Source organism: Anarhichas minor, unplaced genomic scaffold (genome assembly GCF_050575085.1).
Source record: "Anarhichas minor isolate MPS153535 unplaced genomic scaffold, ASM5057508v1 ptg000003l, whole genome shotgun sequence".
NCBI lineage: Eukaryota > Metazoa > Chordata > Actinopteri > Perciformes > Anarhichadidae > Anarhichas > Anarhichas minor.
Genome location: NW_027466449.1, coordinates 17,219,263 through 17,243,340, shown reverse-complemented (window position 1 = coordinate 17,243,340; position 24,078 = coordinate 17,219,263). Strand labels below are relative to the sequence as shown.

The window sequence follows — 24,078 nt, the reverse complement described above, 5'->3', positions numbered from 1 at the left end:
CATTGAATTTCTTTCCTTTATCAGTATTAAAGTGCTATGAATAAAACTGACTCGGTCCTCCTCCTCCTGAATCCGTCACAAAGATTCACTCAGATCGAGAGATTTGAAGGAACCAGGACAGGACAGGGAATGTGAGAAAATAAAGTATGTGGCCGTGTGTCAGAGGGCATTCATGTGAGAGATGCAGGAGAGGAAGATTGAGTCGCCTCTCAGACGAGGTGAATCTGTCAAGCGGACGCTAATGCCGGCTGTGGATCTGTGCCCGTGTCTGTCAGCAGAGGAGCACCGAGGAGTGACCACGGTGGACCTGATGAAAAGGGAAGGCAGCAGCCTCGGCCTCACCATCTCCGGAGGCTCCGACAAGGACGGAAAGCCCCGGGTATCGAACCTACGGCCAGGTGGGCTGGCGGCCAGGTGAGATCCCTGCTCTTGTGATGCGGTTTACGATGAGGATTTTGCACTAAAGTTCTTCAGGAAATGAGAAAATACTTTTCACTTCAAGGGTCATAACGAAATTCAACAGTATTGAATTCACACTGGAGTAAAGTAAAATGGGCTTCACGATGTGTTCTTTTCACATTTGTTTATTTAACTAGCAGAAAACATGCTATTTCTTGATAAATGCAGTTATCGAGACATGAAACCTGAAACCTATATCGCGGTAGAAGACTTTGGCCACATCGCCCAGCCCTAAATTTCACATTAATATCTAACAGGATACAATGATGACGTGATGACATTTTAGATGGACGTGTATATAAACCGCTACGTGAGTGGCTGGTGAAGGTGAACAACCGTGAGTTCAGTGAAGTTAAAAAAATGTTGCTAAAGCATTAAAATAAAAAAGTACACAATAATATAAAATTAACACGACATTAACACAACAATAGTTCACTGTATTGTGGTAATTATTCAATATGAATATTTTGTGAGCTTGCCCCTTTGTCGTTCAACGACTGCTTGATCGAGATTTAATTAAACTAATTTTCCCAGACGTCAACCACACGAAAAGGAAAAAGTGGTGGAGGACTCACGTTTCATAATGATTAAGCAAACACTCACACTCACACACACACACACACACACACACACACACACACACACACTTTTGTAAGAATGACACAGCCTCTTTGAAAATGTCTTGGCCAAATATGTCATTGCCTGTCACATCCAAGGAGTTTCAAAGACAGACACCGTGCTAATTCTTCCAAGCAGCTCGTCTTCCCACAGCCGAGTTCATTGCTCGTGTGGAGGTGCGAGCTAACTCACAGGGAGGGGAGACACGCAGACAGAGAGAGAGAGAGAGAGAGAGAGAGAGAGAGAGAGAGAGAGAGAGAGAGAGAGAGAGAGAGAGAGAGAGAGAGAGAGACTGGCAGCGAGGACACCGGACCGAGTGACAGGCCGGTCAAGACGTCTCTCTCTCTCCGTCTCTGTCTGTCTGCTGTCACTGCTGATTGGCAGTAGCCCAAGGGTGAGGGGGGGGGGGGGGGGGGGGGGCGAGCAGGGCAGAACATCATTTGAATTAATTGGCCCTCCAATGAGCAGTGTGTTGACTCAGAGCGTCACATGTGAGACGGCATGTACAATCATCTGTGTCAGTGTTTGAAGAGGCTCTCAGCCACCCGCCCACTGTTAGTCGACATACTGACTCACAGATTATTAGTGCCGTTCGGACACAAATTAATGACTTGTTAGTTCCATTTCTGCCTCTTTCAGACAGTCGGTGTCTGTGTTGTTGGTGTCGTTTTGGTCCAACTGTAGGAAAAATGGGGAGAGTCCAGTGCGTTTAGAGGGAAAAATGTGAGAGGTAGAGGCAATAAATGAGCTAAAAGTTGCTAAAGAGCTCCGCAGAGTCACGTTACGGATGTTTGTAGACAAATCACAAAACCCAAGTGACAGGCAGTGAAGCCGGAGCTTTTTAGGGGACAGTCAGTAAACCGGCCTTCATCTCGACTGCCTGTCTGTGACTTTTCCACAGGAGTGACCAGCTGAATGTGGGAGACTACATCAAGTCAGTGAACGGCATCAACCTGTCGAAGCTTCGCCACGATGAGATCATCAGCCTGCTGAAGAACATCGGGGAGCGAGTGGTGCTGGAGGTGGAGTACGAGCTGCCTCCGTTCGGTAGGTGAAGTTCTGCGAGGCAAATGTTCTGACCAACAAACGGTCGGATGTTTGGAGACTGAAACAAAATGCCTTTTGTGTTTTCAAATGCAGAAAGAGAGGAAATGGGTAATGAATTAGTGTTTTAGTTGTGGTAGTTTAGTAGTCTAGATGTCGAGGTTAAAACTGCACCAAATTCTGTGGAAAAGTTAAAATTCTTTGAACATCCAAGTTACATGAAACAGTTTTTTAGCATTTACATATTTGCCCGGCCCACCGAGAGTCTGTTTCTGTGTCACGTGGGTTTCACCAGGGCACCTTCAGGAGACTAGCGGAAGGTCCGGAGCATAAACTGTATATAAGAAGCGGGCGGAGTCGTCGTGACGTCATCCATAAATTTGTGCACTGCCGTTATGAAGGCACTTGTTCGGCATTCCGGCCGTCGCCATCTTGTTTTTTTGCAACCAGTGAACGGAGGTGACCATATTTGGAATGTGGAGGAGTGACGTAGAGATGTCGTATATGGCTCTAGTAGAGACCTGTCAATCACTGTGTAGCCCCGCCCTAAAGCATCCCCTGCTTTATGGTCTGTTTGACTCTAAATGGACCATAATTTACTAAATGAACATCATGCTGTATTGAAGAAGACTTGAAACTAGAGATTGAGACCATAAACTCATGTTTACAATGTTTACTGAGGTAATAAATCAAGAGAGAAGTAGAGTCATTTTCTCATAGACTTCTATACAACCAGAGGAGTCGCCCCCTGGTGGTCATTAGATAGAATGCAGGTTTAAGGCACTTCAGCTTTGGCTTCATTTTTTAAACCAGAGGTTTCCGCCTGGTTCTGATCCTATTAACTCCAATGGGAGAACGTGAACACAGATTATAACCAATTCTGTCGCTCCACAGTCACCAAAGTAAATATTGGACCCTTTTTTCACAAGCCACATATCTTCCAAACATTCTGACACTGAAATGGACATTGTTTTAAACACAAATCAGGAGAAATTTAACTTTGTTCGAGGACACACCCTCACGAGATCTGGCAATAGCGTTGGTGAACGCTCCAGCTGACTAATTTTCTTCAGGCTAAATAAGGCTGTTAGCTGAGTAAATATGATAGCAAGATAAAATATAAATACGTTATACAAATTTCAAATATTTGTTGAAGCTAATAATGCATCATCTTTGTCACAGAGCATATTTAGGTTACCTAGACTCTAATCAAGAAATTCTGAAGCAAGTTCATCTCTAATTGGACATCTTTCGACCTGTAAAGCACCAGATCGATACTTATTGGGTTTCCTTGATCAAGGCAGTTGGTCACTTTGGCTTTTCACTGCTCTTGAATCATTAGCGTGTGTCAAACACAAGGAATTAATTTCCCCACTGAGATTAATTTAACATATTTCCACAATGCTTCATTAATTGTCACGATTCAACCCTCTTACAGATGACCCTGTAATCAAAATGTTGTAAAAAGCTTTCTACATTGCTAATAATAATTGTCTGAATCTGTCCTTTCTCAGTCCAGAACCCATCAGGACTCTTAACCAAAACCATAGAGGTGTGTTTACACAAGGAGGGAAACAGCTTTGGATTTGTCATGAGAGGTAGGTGGGCGGGATGTTTCTGTATAAATCCTTCAGTGAAAATAATGAGCTTTTTTGGGTTTCTTTGCACTGATTTATGTTGTGGGTGTTTTTGTTTTTATTTAGGAGGCTTCCACGAGGACTGGCGGAGGTCTCGTCCTCTGGTGGTTACGTACGTCCGGCCCGGAGGTCCTGCTGACAGGTGAGGGCACGAAGGACGAGTTAGTGTTTCTGTTTGTATACAAGTGCTGCTGTGTGTGGCTTGTATGCATTTCTATGTCTCGATCATGCATGAATGAGCCTTTTCAAACGATTGCATGTGTGCGTGCATGCATGTTTCTATATATATTTAGATGTATGGACTAATGCACATGTGTTTTACTAATTGCAATGAACGTATTCAACAGTGAATCGCGTGGAATTATATTATTAACGATTAGGCTTCTAAATCTGTGGTATGTTTCCGTGCATATTATTTCTTTTGCATCAGCCTTCGCTCAGGCCGGCGCACGAAATTGAGGCTGTGACACATATATGTTATCTTCAAAGCAGAAAAGGGCTCTGTCCTGCGGCTAATGCAACATTGCACTTTTCCCCATGAAAAAAATTAAACGAGAGCACCGAAACACTGGAGCAAAGATAATTCACCATCAAAGACTTTTACGGCCGCTTATCTCGTTTATCCTTCGTCTCACCTGGGAGGGAACTCTCATGTGGAACTGTTTAATGATTTACTGTGACTGGTGTTTGAACATCTTGTTGGAGCATCATGTGCCGGATGCTTAATATATTTTGTTCCCTGTCTTTCTCCTCCTGTGTTTCTCCAGAGAGGGCACTTTGAAGGCCGGAGACCGAGTGTTGAGCGTAGACGGGATGCCTTTAAACCGGGAGAAGCACGCTGACGCTTTGACCATGCTGATGCAGAGCAGCCAGGAAGCTCTGTTCCTGATCGAGTATGACGTCTCTGTCATGGGTGAGCACACACACACACACACACACACACACATATATGTGGAGGCTTGGTAGGGCAGCGTTGCTCTGAGGGTAAATAATGTGGCCGTTTGGCTGCGTGGATGTGAGGGTGTGTCTGTGCTGGAGACGCCACCAGGGGAGTCACTCTGGCCCAAGAGCACATTTCAACAGGGAAAGGGTAGATGGGTAATATTCTGTGTTTTATTATAGTGTGTGGATCTCTCTCTCTCCTCCTGAATCATGGCAGGTTTAAAAAAAATAATACTGGTAAATATCAGTAAACAGTAGGGCTGCACCTAACGATTATTTTTTTTATCAATGAATCTAAAGATTATTTTAGTCGATTAATCTAGTAACTAATTTATTTATTATTCGAAATATTTTTACATTTTTTATTTCCTAAACAATAAATGTATCCAAAATCCAAATCCAAACTTGTCTGATTTAATATTTTAATATTTTATTCAATCATTTTCTCTTAAAAACAAACAAATGTAACCAGATGATAGACCCCGATCAGAAAAATACTGGACCTCAAATTCAGAAGGATTGTGTGACATTCATTTAATCACTTTATCTTGCAACCCTTTCCTCTATGTGTACAAAAATACTAGATTTAAAAACTTAAAATGGTGATGACATGGATTTATTTCACTGGAATAATATGCAGCTAAGATAATCAAATGTATTTTTGCATCAGTGTGGGGCAAGGGGAAATAAGTGCAATGATTCATAGACTGCAACAGCAGAATGTAATGTTAGTGTAAGCCAATTTCACACTCACAGTCTACACGGCCGGGGAAGTAAACAACAAACATGAAACGGCCGAATAACAACGTTAGCTGACGCATGGTGTAACACAGGAGTAGCGAACCTCAGGCAGCTTAACCAATGGCACACTAATAGGTGTGCAATACAGAGTTTTTAGGAAATGTTGAAGTGCCCTCTCGTCTACAGGCCAAATGACCCGTTTCACAGCGAATCCAATCTGTTTTTGAGCTAAAAAGCCTCCTCACTATTTGGTCAGAAAGTAGTAAAACATGCTCACTGAAGACAGGAACTCACTACAGATTATAACCTCCATTCGGTCACAGTGACTAATTCTCCATAAGATCACAAACTCTGCTCTTTGCAAACTAGGGCAGGTCACCAAGGACATTTGACACACATTACCTCTCTGCATGTGGGAGTTTTGGGATCCAGACCTCCTGCCTACAGACTGTTCCTGTCAGAGGGTTCACAATAACAAGAGACATTTTGGAGCTAAAATCTGTGAAATATACAAACACGATATTTTCAGTTCAAGCTTAAGTTTTGCTTAATTGCTTAAACCCGTTTTATGTAACACTGCGGCAATTCATAAAAAAACACAAAGAGAAATCATCACATCAGTTTGTACTGAAGCACAGCACTGCACTCGTCCTGCAAAAGACAAAAGGATAATGTCCCTTTGTCCCTTTGTTCAAGTCAAGACAGTTAAACGTCTGAGGAAGTGCAGCAAAGGACAAGACAATAAAATTGTACGTCTTTATGTCATTTCTATTTTCAGAACCGGAGGTTGCCGCATGCTTCAAAGGCAGCATGTATGCTCTGTCCTCCCTCTGTCCGTTCTTCTTCCTCCGATAAAAGTGAAGCCAGTTCTGAAGTCCCTTAAAGCTGCATTCTCTCTAGTGACCATCAGGGGGCGACTCCTCTGGTTGTATAGAAGTCTATGAGAAAATGACTCTACTTCTCTCTTGATTTATTACCTCAGTAAACATTGTAAACATGAGTTTATGTTCTCAATCTTTAGTTTCAAGTCTTCTTCAATACAGCATGATGTTCATTTTGTAAATTATGCTCCATTTAGAGTCAAACAGACCATAAAGCAGGGGATGCTTTAGGGCGGGGCTTACTGTGATTGACAGGTCGTTAACGGCGTTGTCCGGTCTGAGAGTTGTCCGTGTCCTCGTCTTAAAACTTTAACCCTTTTTACAGTGTGTTTTCACTTCATGAAAGTTAATTGTAACATTTTTAGTCGCCTAAAAAATGTCTTATTCAGCATTCGGTTGTACTTAGCTCCGCCCTCTCGTGTCAGTATGCTTAAAACCAGCACATTATATATATAATATTCTTTTATATCTTCTTTTCTGTATGAGGGTCGTGTTCTCTCTCGCATATGATTGTCCCCACCATATTGACTAATTGTGATACCCCACTTGTGGTGTAAATGTCTTTGAAAAATGATTGAGTTGCACCTCTAAACTACATGTTTCATCAGGATGAGGATGAACTCAATTTGATGACTCGTGGCATTATGAAAAATATTAATGCCAGATTAATGACAATACAAATCATTTGTGTTTGAAAGGTTGTGAAGATTGGGTGCAATGTAGATTATTTATACATTGTGTTCTTGGCTTTAGATGCGTTAGATGGAATCTTGCAGTGCTCTCTCATATCTGTGTGTGTTATCTGTTTCAGACGCAGTACAACAAGCCTCGGGCCCTCTGCTGGTGGAGATAGTGAAAGACCCCTCAGCCAGCCTGGGGATCAGCCTCACCACGACAATATACAGGAGCAAACAAGTTATTATTATTGACAAGATAAAGGCAGCCAGCGTGGTGGAAAGGTGAAACCAAACCTCTTAACAGTATACCGCTGCACACACACTTTTACTGTCAAATGAAAGCTTTCCTCACACTCTCTGTCTCACTCTCTGTCTCACTCTCTCCCAGATGTGGAGCGCTGCACGCAGGTGACATCCTTCTGTCGATAGACGGGACCAGCGCAGAGCACTGCTCTCTGATGGAGGCCACGCAGCTACTTGCCAGCACTTGTGACGTTGTAAAGCTGGAGATTCTCCCGGCCAGTCAGGGCAGACTTCCTGTCAGGCCGCAAGACACAGGTACGTCCTGGAGGTGACGCAGCGTAAATACAACTGTGTGAGATACTGCAACAGAACATCAGACGTCAGAAAGAGACAAATACGACTCGAGATCATTTAGGGCGGCAACGGAAAAAACTATCTTAATTTTTGATTGTTTTGTTGAGTTCTCCTTTTTAATCAATTATTTTTTGGGGCCAGAAAATGGTGGAATATGCCCAAGACACGTTTCCAGAGACCAAGCCATCACAAACTAAAGTAGAATCAGTGGTTTCTAACCGTTCGGCCTGTTATCCCCTTACACAAGAAGAGTCACTTTTCAGACATCTATGAACTGTTTAATTTCCACCAAAGAGACATTTCTCTAACTAATCGCTTAGTGTTACATTAACAAAAGTAATTTGTAAGGGTCGACTCTATCTCAAAAAATTGGCCTTACAAGAGTAGTGTTGATTTCATTAGTCGTCCTTTTGAGCCATTTTCAACCCAAAATGACAGATTCTTTAAATCAATTTGTTAAGAAATGTCAATATGAACATCAACATTGATGTGTTTCATCGCAGTAGGTGTGCAGTTACCCTTTTAGTAGAGTTTGATATACCATTATTTAATTAGGATATTGCATGCAGGACTTTTAAGTGTAATTAAGTATTTTTATGTTGTTGTAGTGGTACTTTTAGGGATCTGAGTACTTCTTACACCACTGTATGTAAGATAATATTGAATTATGTGTATGGTCAAGTTTTTCACTATGTTAAAAATACAAAATGTACAGTGCTGTGTGTCATACAAAAACATTTTGTACATGCTTGAGTGCAAATATGCAAATATGAAGGGGCATGCAAATGGTTCACGTGTGGACAATGTTGACTGTATAACTAATAGTCTCAAAATCATTTAATTATGTCGGTGTGTACATTGTGGAGGCTATACACAGTTAACAGGCTGGAGGTGTGTTTGTCCTCACCATATGTTTTGTGAGGAGTCTCAGCTCTGCTACCTACAGCTGCTAAGAGCCTGGCTGCCTCCCAGCTGCTTTCTCCTACTATGAATCGGCCTGTGTGGGTATGTGTGTGTGTGTGTGTGTGTGTGTGTGTGTGTGTGTGTGTGTGTGCTACCTGCCGGCCACAGTCCATGTGCCTTTGGGAACACACTCGGTTGGTAGCAACAAGCCACACATACACACACAAATACACACTTTCTCTATCAGAGATCATGTTCTGCAGACTTATTTCTGGGTCAGCAGCTGCAGGGGCTCCTTAACATGTGAGCATGGGACGAATCAAACAGCGTGACAAAGGGAATAACATGTCGTCTATTCGTCTCTGCCAGTCGCTGAATTCTTCTTTATCCTTTTGTCAGATCCCGTCGGCAGCGTTTCCCTTTTTATTTTTCAAACTTCCATCTCTCTTTTTTCTCCTTATTTACTGGTTTAATTTTACATTCATACATTAACTTATCTGAAGAGGGCATATAAAATGAATCTTTTCCACGACTGCTCTGTGAAATACTTGACCTGCATGTTCCACCTGTTGACCACCGAGAAGTGCAGCACACGTAACATCTTCTCAGGCGTGAGGTCTCGTCTTCTGAAATTTCTATTCAATAACGACTCCCTCCTTGAATGAGGCGCCATGACGTTATGATAATGTGATATTTGCACAGCTCCTTTTTCCTCCCCCAGGATAAGGCATGATTATAAGATGCAATTTGTCTAATCTCCTATGGGGATTTAATAAGACTGATATGGCCACCAAAGAGATTAGGGAGTTAATGTTTCTTTCCGCCATGCAGCGTCGATCAAAAACACCATTTTCTTGGAGAGCCTCCCCTAGGTGAGCTTAACATAAGCCGTCAGAGCCAAAGCTTCACAGGTTTGATTGAGTCCGATAGAAACCTGTTCTCCCAGAAAAAAAAAGGGCCGCGGGGTTCTTTCCCGCTTGTATTCTGATTACATGCGGTTGGATTTAACCATGTTCCCATGAATATGGCAAACGTCTTAGTCCTTTCTGCAGCCCATCCGTATTTCCAGCAAATCCTCCATCCATGTGAGCAAGTTGTTGGGAGATTAAACGCCTGCAAATGAAGCAGCAAGGATTACTGTCACATGTAACGCTCTTTGACAATTTTAGCTGCATGAATCTGGAAAAGGGAAGTCAATTATGTGAGGTACGTGTCATACAGGAGGTCAGTTGTTTCCCTTTTGAGTGCTTCAGAGGCACCGTTTGACGGAACGCTCACGTGTCGACATGAGGGATAAGATGCCTCTCAGAATTAACAATCTGTGCTTTTCCATTTTGTACAAAGTGGGAAAAAGTCAACAGAATTGAATTGTTTTTTTTTAAAGCACGTGAATATGAATCTCACAGGATTAAATTAAAACACATTGAGACCAAACTCTCTGCCAATCAAGTGCAGAAACACATCTGCATGATCAGCAATCAAGCTTTCAGCTGCGCCCAATCAAGCCACATGCCTTCCAGCAGCCGGTATCACTTCCTGCTGAACGCAACAACATCATGCCCAGCGGACAACTTACTCGCACTCTCCTTCAGCCTACTGGCTCTTTTGAAAATTAACTTGTAAAGATGATCTCCAGTTTGCACTTAGCTTTTTGGAAGCTTGCTAGTAAAAGTAAGATGTTTGTTTTTTTAAGACCACAACATCCCATTCAGCTATGTGTGTCTAACTGATTCTCATGAAAGTGCATTAAACTGCAAGGTTTAATCTAGCGTACCGTGACGACAAAACATTAAATATCAATTACTCCGCTCTGAAATCATCCTCCAGGCGCTGTGCGGTTGGTGGTACAAATTTAGACATGAGGATGAAAGCGTGATTTCATGGGTAGAATTTTAACAAATGTGCAAACGGAGTGGATCCGGTCGACTTAATGGATGTGTTTGCCTCCGTGTCGCTGCAGTAAAAGTGCAGAAGAGCAACCATCATCACTGGGACCAAAGCGGCAACTACTGCCATCCCCCACATGCCAGCCACGGCAAGACATGGAGCAGCCCGAGCCACCCACACAACCAGCAGGACCACTGCAAATGTAAGTTATCACTTGTGACAGCACCGCTGCTGGCGAGACGCCATGGCAGGAAGGACTTTCTCTTCAGCACATTTGTTAAATCTTTTTTCTCCAAGAGGCTTACTCCACCACGGTTGTTTTCTTTTAGTTGCATGTTCCCCTCGAGCAGCATGCACGCATCCTGCTGTGAATGAAGAAAATAAAAAATAAAACGTGTGTAATCTAACTGTACCAGCCTGTTCTTTTATACGTGTAGTGCCATTGTCTCCTTTCAGCTCTGGTGAGCGGTGGCTTCTCCCCTTCCTCCACAGCCACCTCCGGCTTCAGCAGCCAGGGGAGCAACACGCTGCCCTGCCCCATCCCTCCGGTCGCCCCCACCAGCCCCCGCGGCTCCACGGGCAAGAGGAGGAACAGGAAGAAGGACCACAAGAGCTCACGTATGACGAGCAGTCTGCCCCCCCCCCCCCCCCCCCCCCTTTTTAAAAAACAAATTAAAGGGTCTTTTCTACCAAATTGACCCTTTGATTTGATTATTTTATCCTCCCCATTTATATGAGCGAGGGTAGGCTGAATAACACTCACTGTATTTATTGCTAGACTGCATAACTTTTAGCTAGAAGTACAAAATAATAAACTGGCAGCTAAGAGTATGTTGATACAATTAGTGCCTTTAACTTGTGACAGTTTCCCCCAAAATCAATTAATTGTATCAGGTATAAAAATGTAAATATGCATTTTCACAACTGAACCTTTCATATCAAAAAGTAACGACAAGGTGTTTTGATTACAGAGATGTCTGGAGAGACATGTTCAGTGCTGATAACATCACAAAGAAATCCCTTTCACTTCCATTATATTAAAAGGGACAGTTCACCCCAAAACTGTAACTTGACTGGTTGGAGGAGGCGTACAACCGTGAGGCGGTAATTCTAGTTATTTCATTTTCTAAATCATGTTTTAGTTTTTTTTGCACTGCAGGAAATATAATCAAACTAATGCTGATTTATGCATTTTAGCCTCAGCTGTACGTTGGCAAATGTATTATTAGCATGTTAGCATTAAGCTGAACACAGCCGGGTTGCAGTGCTGCCAATGAATTGGTGGCACAAACCTCAGAACCGGGATCAATTAAGCTAAAAATCTTTCTGCAGGACGAGATACAGCAAGTGATTAAGTACACCTGTTTTTTTCTTTCTGTAATTCAGACGAACTGGCTCTTAAACTTGTTCTTTGCTGCTCTGTTAAAACACCTTTCCCTCCTGTTTTGCCGCCTCAGTGCGTGAACAGACTCCGCTGGTCACTGACGTAAAACACGACTGACGTAAACTCTGAGAAGTGACTCATTGTCGTCTCTGTGGGTGCATGTCTCTTCCGCTTACCCTCCTCCACTTTTTTTTTTTTTTGTCTCCCACGATCCCTCTCTTGCTCCATTTATCTGCCACCTCTCCACTGATATCTCTTCCCTGATGTGTCCTCTCTCCCCGTCTCTCAGTATCTCTGGCGTCCAGCTCTGTCGGCCCAGGGGGGCAGGTTTTTCATGTGGAAACAAGCGATGTCTTCCTGAGGGGGGATCCGCTCACAGGTTTTGGGATCCAGCTGCAGGGGGGTGTCTTTGCCACAGAAACCCTGTCTGCTCCCCCGGTCATCCGCTTCATTGAGCCCGACAGCCCAGCTGAGAGGTAACGCACTAAGACACCTAACGGGTAAACAAGTATCATATAGGGAGTCACCTTGAATTACACGGCTCCAGTGCTAATCATTCAGCCACATTAAAACATTTTTTTTTAAAGGATCATATTAACCTCCTGTCTAAATGAGTATTTCAGCTGAAGGCATTAGAGCTGCATTTGTCTCATGCTGTGGTTCCCAAATGTGGGGTCTTGACCTACAGAAGGGCCTCGCAAGATGATTAACAGCAGAAAGAATATGGAGCTTTTTCCCTTTTATCTTTATTGAAGAGTGTCTGCTTTCAATTTGTGAGCATGACTTAAGGATTTCACCTGAGATTTTGTGACACTCTCCCTCGATACCCTGTCTTCACACTCAAATAGCTGCTTTTTGCACTTGTATTTCTGCTCTCGCTGTGTGCTTGCACTCAGATATATTATTGCTTGCACAGATTTTCCTTCACTTCAGCTTTTATCTTTTCACTCTTGGGCTGCTTCCCGCAACGATGCAGGGATCATTTTATTGGTCAACACTACACCTGCCATTCAATTGGTTTGGGGAATTTTGAAATGGTTGTTGCACAAAAACAATCAAAGGACATAGGAGAAAAATGTTGAAGCAGATGTTTCACGAGCTGCACGGAAGCAGCCGAAGTGTGAGAACGCAGGAAATCTGTGCAAGCAAAAATGAATCTAAGTGCGAGCAGAAACAAAAAAAAAGAAACAAAGCAAATCCAAGCAGGACCTATTTGAGTGCGAGGACAGAGTTTGTAGGGAGAGAGTTACAGAGTTAGTCTGTAACTCTATACTGTATATAACTGGTAATGTATTCTATGTAGATATTGTTGTGGGGGGGGGGGGGGGGGTATATGACCTGAGCTCCTACTACTGTGGACCTATAATAAATATTTGATTAATTAAATATAATCGTACATTTTCCACAAAACGACGGGTCTTGCGTTACCCTTCAGTGGTAGACTGATACAAAGACTTCTGGTTGTGGGACGTCCTATCATACCAACCAGACATGTATCTACAGGCCCATGAGCAAACACACAAACCACATCAGTTTTGTGTTGATGTGTAGTGGCAGCTTGTTAAAAACCTTCTTCGCCTCGTCTTGCAGAATGTAAAGAGTTCTGACTCACACGTGCTCCTCTGCAGGCTGTACTCTCCGTGGTCAGCTGTCCAATAATGAGGCTCGTAGTGCGTGAAAAAAGTAGTTTATTCCATGAAAACAAAATGAAACAAATGTATCCGTATGCAATAATCGACTATCAAATACTGACCTTCTGCTGGCAATAACTAAAATAAACACTACCATCTGTGATCAGAAAGAATGTTGCTCCATTTAGACTTAACTTGCAGTAAAACCCACTTAAAGGAGTCGCCCCAAAATCATTTTGCAACATGACCAATTACCTTTATTATATATTAAACATTTGATAGGGCATAACACACTTTAGTAAAGAAAATAAACTGTAAACAATAGTCACGCGAGCGTTACATCGCAGCGGTGCATGGCTCATACACATAATGAGGGCATAATCTGACCGTTTTTTTTTGTTTTGTTTATTGCTCTTCAAAAGTCATCTCTTGAATATATAAAACACTATCAGCTCCTTGATAGGTATCTGCAGATTAATCAGCTTTTTCCTTCTTCAAACTGTCGTGTTTTTTTTTAAAGGCTGATATAATATCGGTCTCCTTCTAGTTGGCACCCCTGCGTTGTTGTGAGGGGTCACAAGCCAAAACAACGTCGATGCTTGCCAACCCTCTGCATGGTAACGGTTTATTTGCTTAGCTTAAATGTCATGAGGTCAACAGATGTACTCAGCAACTTATGACGGTTGCTTTGGTCTCGGTTGTGCTTCTGACAAACTTCAAGGAGCAGTAAGTTGTCCCCAGTGTACTAGATGTATTACACATTATACATATTGATGCAGCCAGTGTTTTTGTTTTTGATAAATAGTGGAAACCCCCCGTTATTGGTGCGTAGTATTGATCAAGACTGCATGTTGCAGACCTAATTAACACACAGCTCTGATCGGGCCAGTGTGTTGCATCCGTCCTTGTCCCGTGAGATTAATGATGGTGTCTGTGCCGGCACTGCGGGGCCCATCCGGTGTCCCCCCCGGGGTCCTGTGACACGATTAGTCCAGCAGCAGTTGGACAGCAGCAGCAGCAGCCGTGGTTAGTGAATTAATATCACTTGACAGTGCTTTGGTGTGTGCCCTTGTAATCAAGGGTCTGATTCAGTGTGTGATATGTGATATAGGAATTCTCTCACTTTGCGGAAGTGATTTTTCAAAGTTCAAGTAAGGGAAGTGTTCAGTGTGCTCATGCCGAGCCTGGAGGCCATATCGTGTTAAAGGTGGCATTTGAAACATTCAGCCTATGTGGCATGTGGTGTCACCCAAGCTGCATGTGTCAGAATGCTTTCACCGAAAGCAGAACTCCAAGCCTTGCTGACACTAGTGTGGTCGTATTGAAACCATTCATCAGTCGGCTGTAGTGGTGATTTACCACGTCCGTGTTCCAGTTAACTTAAAACCTTTTTGTAAAGACCCGATGTACTACAGGAGCCAGGGAGAACCTGAATGAGTTTATTTGAGATCTATTACAACGTGACTTGATGTTCCAGTATCGCACGATCACTGTACGCTATAAAAACAAACTCACAAAGGCTCATAAATGTGACAAGTTGATGTGTTATATTTTAGTTTTGTATAATTTTGAATTTTACGTTTTGAACAGTTTGAACAAAACATGGAATCTGGGGGAAAGTTAGACGCTCATTCTTCTGAGGAGCTTTAAGGTTCTACTTCATTATATTCAATATAACAATCAGGAGCTTCTGTTTCAATACAAGCTGAACATTATAACCTTCATAAAGGCACTTAATGCAGAACTGATGCGTTTAACCAGGTGTACCTAATAAACTGGCAACTAGAGTGTATGTATGTAATTTGTTCTCAAGAGACTGCATGAATAAATAAAGCTTAACTAAGTCAAAGACGTTACCTCGGGCTCTGCAAAAATTGTGATCATTTTTCACTTTTTGTTTGGGGGAAAAATCAACAAACAGTATTGATCAATAATTTGAATAATCGTTATTTGCAGCCCTGGTTGAAATGTGACCCGTTTTATTTATTTAATATTTGTTTTATCATTCTGTTGCTTTTCCAGCCAAATTGCATTTCTTCTAAACATTTGTATTTCTTTTATTATTATTGTTATTATATGAACTGTTGTCTTTCACAGCAGCTTCATTTAAACTTGAAAGTGTCAATCTAAAAGATTTTCATTGAAAAAGTCTATGAGGTCACTATTTATCAACACAATGGTGATTGAGCCGATGGCCCACGGATGAAAGTATTGAAGTATTAATATATATTTCCAGTATTATGAACTAGGTGTCTGTGGCGATGTTCCCAGAAACAAATGCTGTCGTGTTTGTTCTCTATTGTATACACAAAATAAATGGAAGCAATTCCTAAAAATAGCTTGTTAGTATGGAATTACAGATGCAAATTTTAAAAAAATTAAGCGGGACTGAAATCTTATTGATTCCCACTTGTGTGTGTGTGTGTGTGTGTGTGTGTGTGTGTGTGTGTGTGTGTGTGTGTGTGTGTGTGTGTGTGTGTGTGTGTGTGTGTGTGTGTGTGTGTGTGTGTGTGTGTGTGTGTGTGTGTGTGTGTGTGTGTGTGTGTGTGTGTGTGTGTGTGTGTGTGTGTGTGTGTGTGTGTGTGGTTTGTGTGTGTGGTTTGTGTGTTGTTTGTGTGAAGGTGTGGGCTGCTGCAGGTTGGGGACAGACTTTTGTGCATTAACGGGATCCCGACTGAAGACGGCACTCTGGAGGAAGCCCACCAGCTGCTCAGAGACTCCGCTCTGGCCAATAAGGTCACAGTGGAGATTGAGTTTGATGTTGCAGGTATAATATTTCGAAGGTAGATTATTCTACGAGTGTGTTTGTCGTCCCCCCCCCCCCCCCCCACACTTACATTTTTACCTCCACTTTAACTTCCAATTAGAGTCGGTGGTTCCCAGCAGCGGCACCTTCCACGTGAAGCTACCCAAGAGGAGAGAAGTGGAGCTGGGCATCACCATCAGTGGTGAGTTTTGTTATGAGCCAGATGTACAGCAGAGGGCAGTGCTGCTCGATAATGCTCCACAGACCTGCACACGGTAAATCCCCATTGAATGAATCAATGTTCTGTGATCCATAAAACCCGGCCTTGCGAGCCCACGAGGGCACATCCCTCATTACCTCTGAATAATACCGGCCTGTCCCGGCATTCATTTGTGCTCTGAATAAACGGGGAGCAGTGTGTGATTAGTGCAGCAAAAAGAAAAGGGTGTTCAGTGCTTTCAAAATGCTTTTATCCTCCTATCATACATCCTAAAATAAAAATATATTTGTTTGTTTTACCAGCAAGTAAGAAACCCGGCAAGCCCCTCATCATCTCTGACATCCGCAAAGGAAGCATAGCACACAGGTATGTCCCATCAGCACACAGAGCTCATTTATTATGCATGTTATTGTTCTCACAGCGCAAATTTAAAAACAATTAAATAACAAAACGGTTGCTTTCGGGTCACATTTGATTCTCAACACTTTACATTTAGGGTGAAGGTTTTTTTTAGGCTTATGTGGGATTACGTCCTCAACAATAACAATATTGTTTCCACTGTGTAATATTTACCTAATTGGATTGCGCTACCAAAACTGGATCAGAAGGGCAGAGCCGCTACATTTCAGAAGGGCTCAGTGTTGATTAGGTTTGCGGGTGAGGTTACGGTCACCCTCGAGGATCCCACTGAGACACTGATGGCTAATAGGATTCTCAAACTGTGTCGGGAGGAGAAGCTCCCTCTGTCCCAGTCGATGGCTGAGATCCTCTCGTCTCTTTGTGTCCCGGTAGAACAGGCACTCTGGAGCCCGGGGACCGGCTGCTGGCCATCGATAGCGTGCGTCTGGAGAACTGCTCCATGGAGGACGCCATGCACGTCCTGCAGCAGGCCGAGGACATGGTCAAGCTCCGAATCCAGAAAGACGAGGACAACATCGGTACATTGAACCCTTAAAAGCAACCAAGCACATTTACTCATTTAGTACTCTTGAGTTTTCCCATTTGATGCCACTTTATACTCCAACTCCACTACATTTAAAGGACATATTGCTCTTTTTGAAAACATATGACAGCTTTTAAAATACACAACATTGTCAAAGATGAAACCAGCGGTTCTCTTTTTGGCAAAAAAAACAACAACCTGTATCTAGTAGAAGCCATCAATGGCGAGAGACAAATATGTTTTGATCTTGTTTGAATTGCGCTCTGATTTACACATAAGTTTGTTGATTTTAAAGATAATTTGGCACGTGTAGAAAGTCACAGTTGTTGTAGGACCATTTTAGTTTTGTGTGAAACCACTCGGTGAACTACATCCATCGACTCGCACAGTGTACGTCACCAACACGACCGTTAGCTCGGCTTGTTCATATAAATGATAGGACATATAACAAAGTCCATCACAGGTTCCTAAAGCCCAAGTTTTGTCACCCAACAGTCCAAAAATGTATCGTAGAAAATTAAGAAAAATACATTTTCCAAAACCTGATATGACATTTAGAAGCTGTGGTTGAGTATTTTAGATTGTTTTATTGGTAATTTAACTTCTTCCATCACTTTATTTAAGCCAAACAATATTCCAAAACAGTAAAATGAGAAATAACGGAGGTATTGATCTGTTATTTGTCCAATTGCACAGATTTTTCTACATATTTTAATATAAATATATTCTATATTCACAGGATTTGTAATGTCTTTATAATCTTGAGTCTTATGCGATCCTGTTCAACCCATGTGCTGTAGATGAGTTGGAGATGTCGGGCTCCATAATCTACACCGTTGAGCTGAAGCGGTATAACGGACCACTGGGCATCACCATCTCTGGCACAGAGGAGCCCTTTGACCCCATCGTCATTTCTGGCCTCACCAGGAAAGGCCTGGCAGAGAGGTGAGGAACTGGTCGGACAGGACAGGTCCGGGAGTAAAGAGTGTTATTTGAGAAGATGGTGACACTTGCATTAGGCATGTCAAATCTGTAGCAGCCCCCTTTGGAAACGATTTTTAAAAATAAACAAGACTATAAACGATGTCTGTCTCATCTGTTTCTATAACAAGGAGCCTCTTTGTTTCCGTCCCAGTCAGCGCCCTGGCAGCCTGACAGGGGACCCGGCTCGGTCGGTCGGTACTGTCTGGTTTACTCTGATAACTCTGTCTCCTCCTCAACCATGCAGGACCGGGGCCATCCACATAGGGGACCGAGTCCTGGCCATCAACGGGGTCAGTCTGAAAGGAAAGCCACTGAGCGAAGCCATCCATCTCCTGCAGGTGGCCGGGGAGTCCGTCACCCTCAAGATAAAGAAACAAGCAGACCGTATGTGCTTTTGTGTCTCAACTCATCACTTATTTCTTTTTGATAACTTGCAGTGGTTTGCAAAAATGATCTTACAAATACAGTTGCATAACTGAGACAAAAAGCAACGGGCATAATAAGAGGAAAAATAGAGAATAAAATCAAAACAAATAAAAGGTGAGTTGATAATAAGTTGCCTTATGACACAACATAAACATTCATATTTCACTTTTTCACATTTCATTTGGATTGTTTCATTGGTTTCATTTGTCATATAGTTTTAATAGTTTTAGTTTGTATGTAATGTCGCTTTGCAGTTAAGAGTTTGATGCCAAAGCGAGGAAGCAATATTCATTTATACGGTGCTTAAAAAGTTGCTCAGCACTTTACAGGAGGAGAAAAAGAAGATGAGCGTATCATAATCAAAGAGACGAAATGTACAAACCACAAAAGATAAGGTTGTTAAATGAAGAAAGCAAGTGTTTTTCTTTAAAGAAATGCGCTTTGGTTGAGCTTCTTCTGAGGCTTTAAAGCAGTGAAAGCGATGTTTTATTTTTGCGTAGGACGTAGTACACTACGTCCTTGTTTTGACGATTTGACTCCCTGTTCATTCCAAAGCGTCTGACGGCCAGCGGCCTGCAGACAGAGAAGCAGGGTTTTTAAGTGACCCAGAGGATGACCTCACCGACTCCCAGAAGACCAGTAAACACTCGGAGGTCTACTCGGCCACTCTGCCCAGCATAGACTCTGCGATGAGCTCCTGGGATAGCTCGGGGTTTGACGCAGGCTACAGTAGTCACGGTGAGCTCCGGCGCATGCCTACTTTCTGTAAATGACCCGTTTCCTGTCTTGCATCCAATGAGGTCGGTGTATTTTCGTGGTTTATTCAGGGACGTATCTTCACAAAGCGTCCGATATATTGCTCAATCCGCACGAGTGGCGACGCACAAAACACAGGAGTCACACCAGTTCCGGCTCTGCAGGTCTAGTCCACCACGCAGCGCTGTATGACGGGAGATTCACTGAGGATGAGTGGGACAAGATACCCGGGTAAGTGCTTCAGCCTGCAGTTTGAATTTCCATAATTGTTACATTTAAAGTTACTTTTAGACTTAAATAGGTCAAAATATCCAATATTTCACAATAAAAGCAAAGATTAAAGAACAGTCCAAACATTGTTGAATTGGCACTTTTACCTAAATAAAGGATCCGAGTACTTTTCCACCACTGTTTAAATAAGAGCTTCTGTGATTATTCTTTCCCCCTCTTTGGGTTCATTGATGAAAGCAAACTGCACTGTCTGAATTGTTTTCAGTTCATTTTGTGTTGTATGCTTTCATGTTTTGTGCTTTTCCAAAACTGTCCTTTTTCTCTTCTTTCTCAGGTATTCTCTCTCTCATCTGCTTTATTAACTGCCCACGAGCTCTTTGGTGTTTCACATAGACGCATCTTTTTCTGTCACCCCTTCTGTCCACAACAAAAACGTTTCCACAAAAAAAAATCACCTAAAGCGCCCAAGGATACATCAGCCTTATCTGTGTCTTCACACTTGACTTTTTTTTTTTTCTTCCTGAACTTTTGTGTCACATGCTTTCAATTTTCTGCTTTTTTTTTGGGGGGGGGGGGGTACAACTCTTTGAAAGGCTTTATCTAATCTAGTGGACTCCTCACCGTTTGCCACAAATTAAAAAAAAAAAAAAAAAAAAACCTCAATGTGGTGCTGGGATTCTCCAGCAGGCGGCCCAAAAAACTACATTTCCCATGCTGCCTTTTGAAAAGCGGGCACCGGCCACAAGACCCGCAGGGCTGCTCTCATGTTCTGGTTCCTGCGTTGTCATAGATTCGTCAGCCCCCCTCGTTGCCAGGAGAACAGCTTCTGGTCCCAGGCTCTGCAGGACCTCGAGACCTGCGGCCAGTCGGAGATTCTCAGGGAGCTGGAGGTAGGCCCGCCCGTCATCAGTGGTCCGCCCCCCCACTTCCTGCTCCCGTTTCCTCTCCTCCTCCATCTGCTTTGTGCTACTCATATATTCATAGACCGGTGTCGGCCTAAATGACCATGCCAGATGAAGCATTATGATAATCGCCAGTGTATAATCTGTTATTAAATCTGACAAGATAGGCTGGGCACCTGCTGCCACACTGACCCAGGAAAGGCTTTGGCGCAATGCCCCGGCCTCTAATCCGGCTCTGTGTACACTTCATCAGATATTATGTTGTGCTGTCCAAATTCTTTCTTTTTTAAATTCATGACACTCTTATAATCCCTTCTGATTTTGTGCTCTTTCAGGCATCCATGACGGGTAGCGCTCTCAGTCTGTACCTCGAGGAAACAAAGACCAATGACGACTCTATGTTTCAGTCTGAGATCAGTCCCATTAAGAGGGAGGGAATGCACGGAGAGTTTAACAGCAAAAGCAACGTGAACATGTCGACTGGAGGCAGAGACGTACCGTCCCGGGGCCGAGGGGACACCTCTGATGTCTTGTCCCCTACCACTCTGGCACTGCACAAGGTAGTGCTCTTCGGGAATGGCTGACTAAACATTTTAAATACTTCTACTAATTGGTATCTGCACTGGTGGGTACGAGGGAAGTAGCACAAGGAACACATTTGCTTTTAAGAAAGACACTGTGTGCAGTAAGTGCTTTTTTAAATTGCCCAGTAGTTACAGGGTTCAGACAGGGGCCAAAATCCTGTTGTGGACAAAAATAAAGTTGAGTATTGTGCATCAGAATGATCCCCCAAACTACATCTCTGTTCCCCAGTATTTCGTCATCATTTTAAAAACATACAAATAGTTTTATAGATACAGTAAAGCTGCACCGCTCTTCCCAGACATAACCTAATGTTTTGTGTGTGTGTGTGTGTGTGTGTGTGTGTGTGTGTGTGTGTGTGTGTGTGTGTGTGTGTGTGTGTGTGTGTGTGTGTGTGTGTGTGTGTGTGTGTGTGTGTGTGTGTGTGTGTGTGTGTGTGTGTGTGTGTGTGTGTGTGTGTGTGTGTGTGTGTGTGTGTGTGTGTGTTACTGTAATCTAAAGCGTTACAGACTCATTCAGATGAAAATGCATTCACAGTTTGATGAACATTCCATAAACAACAGTGTCCTGAGGGAATCTGCCCGTTATGAAGTTTGGACCCGTGTGCATCTTTTATTGGACTCACTGTTCCTGTGTAAGTGGATACCTGGCCAATCAGGACTTGCAGTGTGTGCGTGCGTGTGTCGACAAAAACAACACACATTAAACGGCGTTCCCTCAGCAGCTGCACATGCTGTGACCCGGGTCTGTGTGGTGTTTGGCTGAAAATGAGGCGGCAACAATTGAGTGCGTCACCGTCCTGCAGCTTGGAAATTTGATATGTTTTGGGTTAACACATCTTGCATGATATCATGGAAACTCATCCGATGTCCCACCTTTTTAAAGCTGTTGCTTGTTAAACCTGCTGACCTTGTTACAGCATAGGTATATCCAAATAGAAACCGATGACAGAAAGATGTGGCTGTTAAAACTGTTTAGTGTAAACAGAGGGTGGACAGTGGACACAATAAGTGACACGTTTATACATGTTAGTTAATACGCCTGGTTGTCTTTGGACAGAGCCAGGCTAGCCTGGTGTTTATGCTAAGCTAAGCTAACGGACTCCAGCTTCATAGTGAATGACCAGGTAGCCATCTCCTCATCTAGGCAAGGTGAAGTTTATTTATATAGCACATTTCTCACCCAGAGGCAACCTCAACTGCTTCACAGATTACACAAGAAATGCATGATAAAAAAAAACAATAAAAGCAAACAAAGGTTGCAGGCATTAAGAACTTTTAGTCTCGACTAAAAGTCAGGATATCTAGCCATCTGCTATCTTGATTTTCTGATCATCCTTCTAAATATCTGTCCCTCAAATGTTGAATTACTGGAGGTCATATAAAAACGTGTGTAGAAGCCTCTAAGTATTTATGAATACATGCACTGTGTAACATGAAGGTCCTCTGTGTTTGCAGGTGACTATGAGGAAGGACATTGAGAGCCATGACTTTGGGTTCAGTGTATCCGACGGGCTCCTGGAGAAAGGGGTTTACGTCAACATGATCCGCCCCGATGGCCCCGCCGACCAGGCCGGGTTAACACCTTTCGACCGCATTCTCCAGGTAAATCGAATTTGTTATAGATCACCAAATTCTGAATATTGTCATGTTTGGAATATGAGTGTGCATGTAAACGTTGTCACTCTTCTCATCTTTCCGTAACTATACAGCACTCATCTGTACTTTTTTCTTCTACCTTAACCATCGCAGATTAAAATAATAAAATTAAGATAAAATGCATGTACAAAATTTGTAATACAATCCTATATAACATTAGAAATACTCTATTTAACAATTTTCAAACCGACAACTGCTCATTATTATTGCTTTATTGGTGAAAGTTTTTAGCTTCAAGCAGAAAAAAAAACAGCCTAAGCTAATTTCCCAAAAAGTCAAACAATGCCTTTTTATAGAAAATGTGAATGCAGTAGCATGATGAATGATTTTATTTGATTGCAATCCTCCAGGTGAGCCGTGTCAGGACCAGGGACTTGGACTGTTGTCTAACCGTGCCCCTAATTATAGAGGCAGGAGACGTCCTGGACTTGGTCATTAGCAGGAATCCACTGGCAGTAGCAGACTCCGTGCTGCCAGACGACTGTGACGACCCCTTCAACTCACTGTTCTGCTTTCCGGAGCACAGGACCAACAGCATCGCCCTGTGACCCCCACTAACACAGACGCTAGCCCTTTTGAAGCACTTGGACCACTCTCTCTCTCACACACACACACACACACGCACACACACACACACACACACACACACGGGGTTATGTTTGTCACACTCACGCAGAGCATCCTCACAGAAACGGCTACAAAGTGCATGTGCTCACCGCTGCCGGTTTTAGTCACTGTGCTCACATGATGCAGTTCAGAGGAGGCTCTGGCTTCAGGGCAGCCCCCCCTCTCCAGAGGCAAAGCCACATTTGGGTTATATAACAGGAAGAATCATAGCTTCTGCCTGAGCCAGGATGTCAACGCTCACGCCTCAAACGCTGCACACACACACACACACATGCACGTACTGCATAAATGTACCATCTTTTGCTTTTATGAGCTTGATGCTCACATTGCAAAGAACTTTCTTTTTTTTGCTGCACACAGCTGCACATGCAATTATTTTCATGTATATATAAAACACACCCGTATCTACACACACAGGGTGTTGGTGGACTCAAGGTCCAGGGCACATTGGGCTTATTTGCATTATTTCAGCCACGACTTGGCTCTCTGCCCTCGTTTCCAGTCTCTCCTCCACACTGCTGCCCGCCCCAGAGAGCGGACAGTGCCTCCAAATAGACAGAATGCTCTCTGCTACTTTCCAAATATTCATTAGCTGTGTTTTA

General features: G+C 43.0%; 1 protein-coding gene across 1 annotated transcript in view; it reads left to right on the top strand.

Annotated features, from left to right (window-relative positions):
* The window catches only part of LOC142950732 (glutamate receptor-interacting protein 2-like), a 30,876-nt gene extending 7,479 nt beyond the window's left edge, over positions 1–23,397 (top strand). Inside the window, exons 3-24 of the mRNA XM_076092322.1 lie at positions 276–414; positions 1,979–2,124; positions 3,636–3,719; positions 3,825–3,900; positions 4,526–4,671; positions 7,134–7,281; positions 7,388–7,557; positions 10,460–10,588; positions 10,843–11,004; positions 12,060–12,246; positions 16,023–16,168; positions 16,269–16,349; positions 16,670–16,733; positions 17,160–17,305; positions 18,111–18,255; positions 18,539–18,678; positions 19,276–19,458; positions 19,548–19,707; positions 20,498–20,597; positions 20,945–21,169; positions 22,649–22,795; positions 23,200–23,397. Of these exons, the coding sequence (XP_075948437.1) occupies positions 276–414; positions 1,979–2,124; positions 3,636–3,719; positions 3,825–3,900; positions 4,526–4,671; positions 7,134–7,281; positions 7,388–7,557; positions 10,460–10,588; positions 10,843–11,004; positions 12,060–12,246; positions 16,023–16,168; positions 16,269–16,349; positions 16,670–16,733; positions 17,160–17,305; positions 18,111–18,255; positions 18,539–18,678; positions 19,276–19,458; positions 19,548–19,707; positions 20,498–20,597; positions 20,945–21,169; positions 22,649–22,795; positions 23,200–23,397 (3,122 nt within the window). The remainder of the gene's footprint in view (positions 1–275; positions 415–1,978; positions 2,125–3,635; positions 3,720–3,824; positions 3,901–4,525; positions 4,672–7,133; positions 7,282–7,387; positions 7,558–10,459; positions 10,589–10,842; positions 11,005–12,059; positions 12,247–16,022; positions 16,169–16,268; positions 16,350–16,669; positions 16,734–17,159; positions 17,306–18,110; positions 18,256–18,538; positions 18,679–19,275; positions 19,459–19,547; positions 19,708–20,497; positions 20,598–20,944; positions 21,170–22,648; positions 22,796–23,199) is intronic.
* The last annotated feature ends 681 nt before the right edge of the window (positions 23,398–24,078 follow it).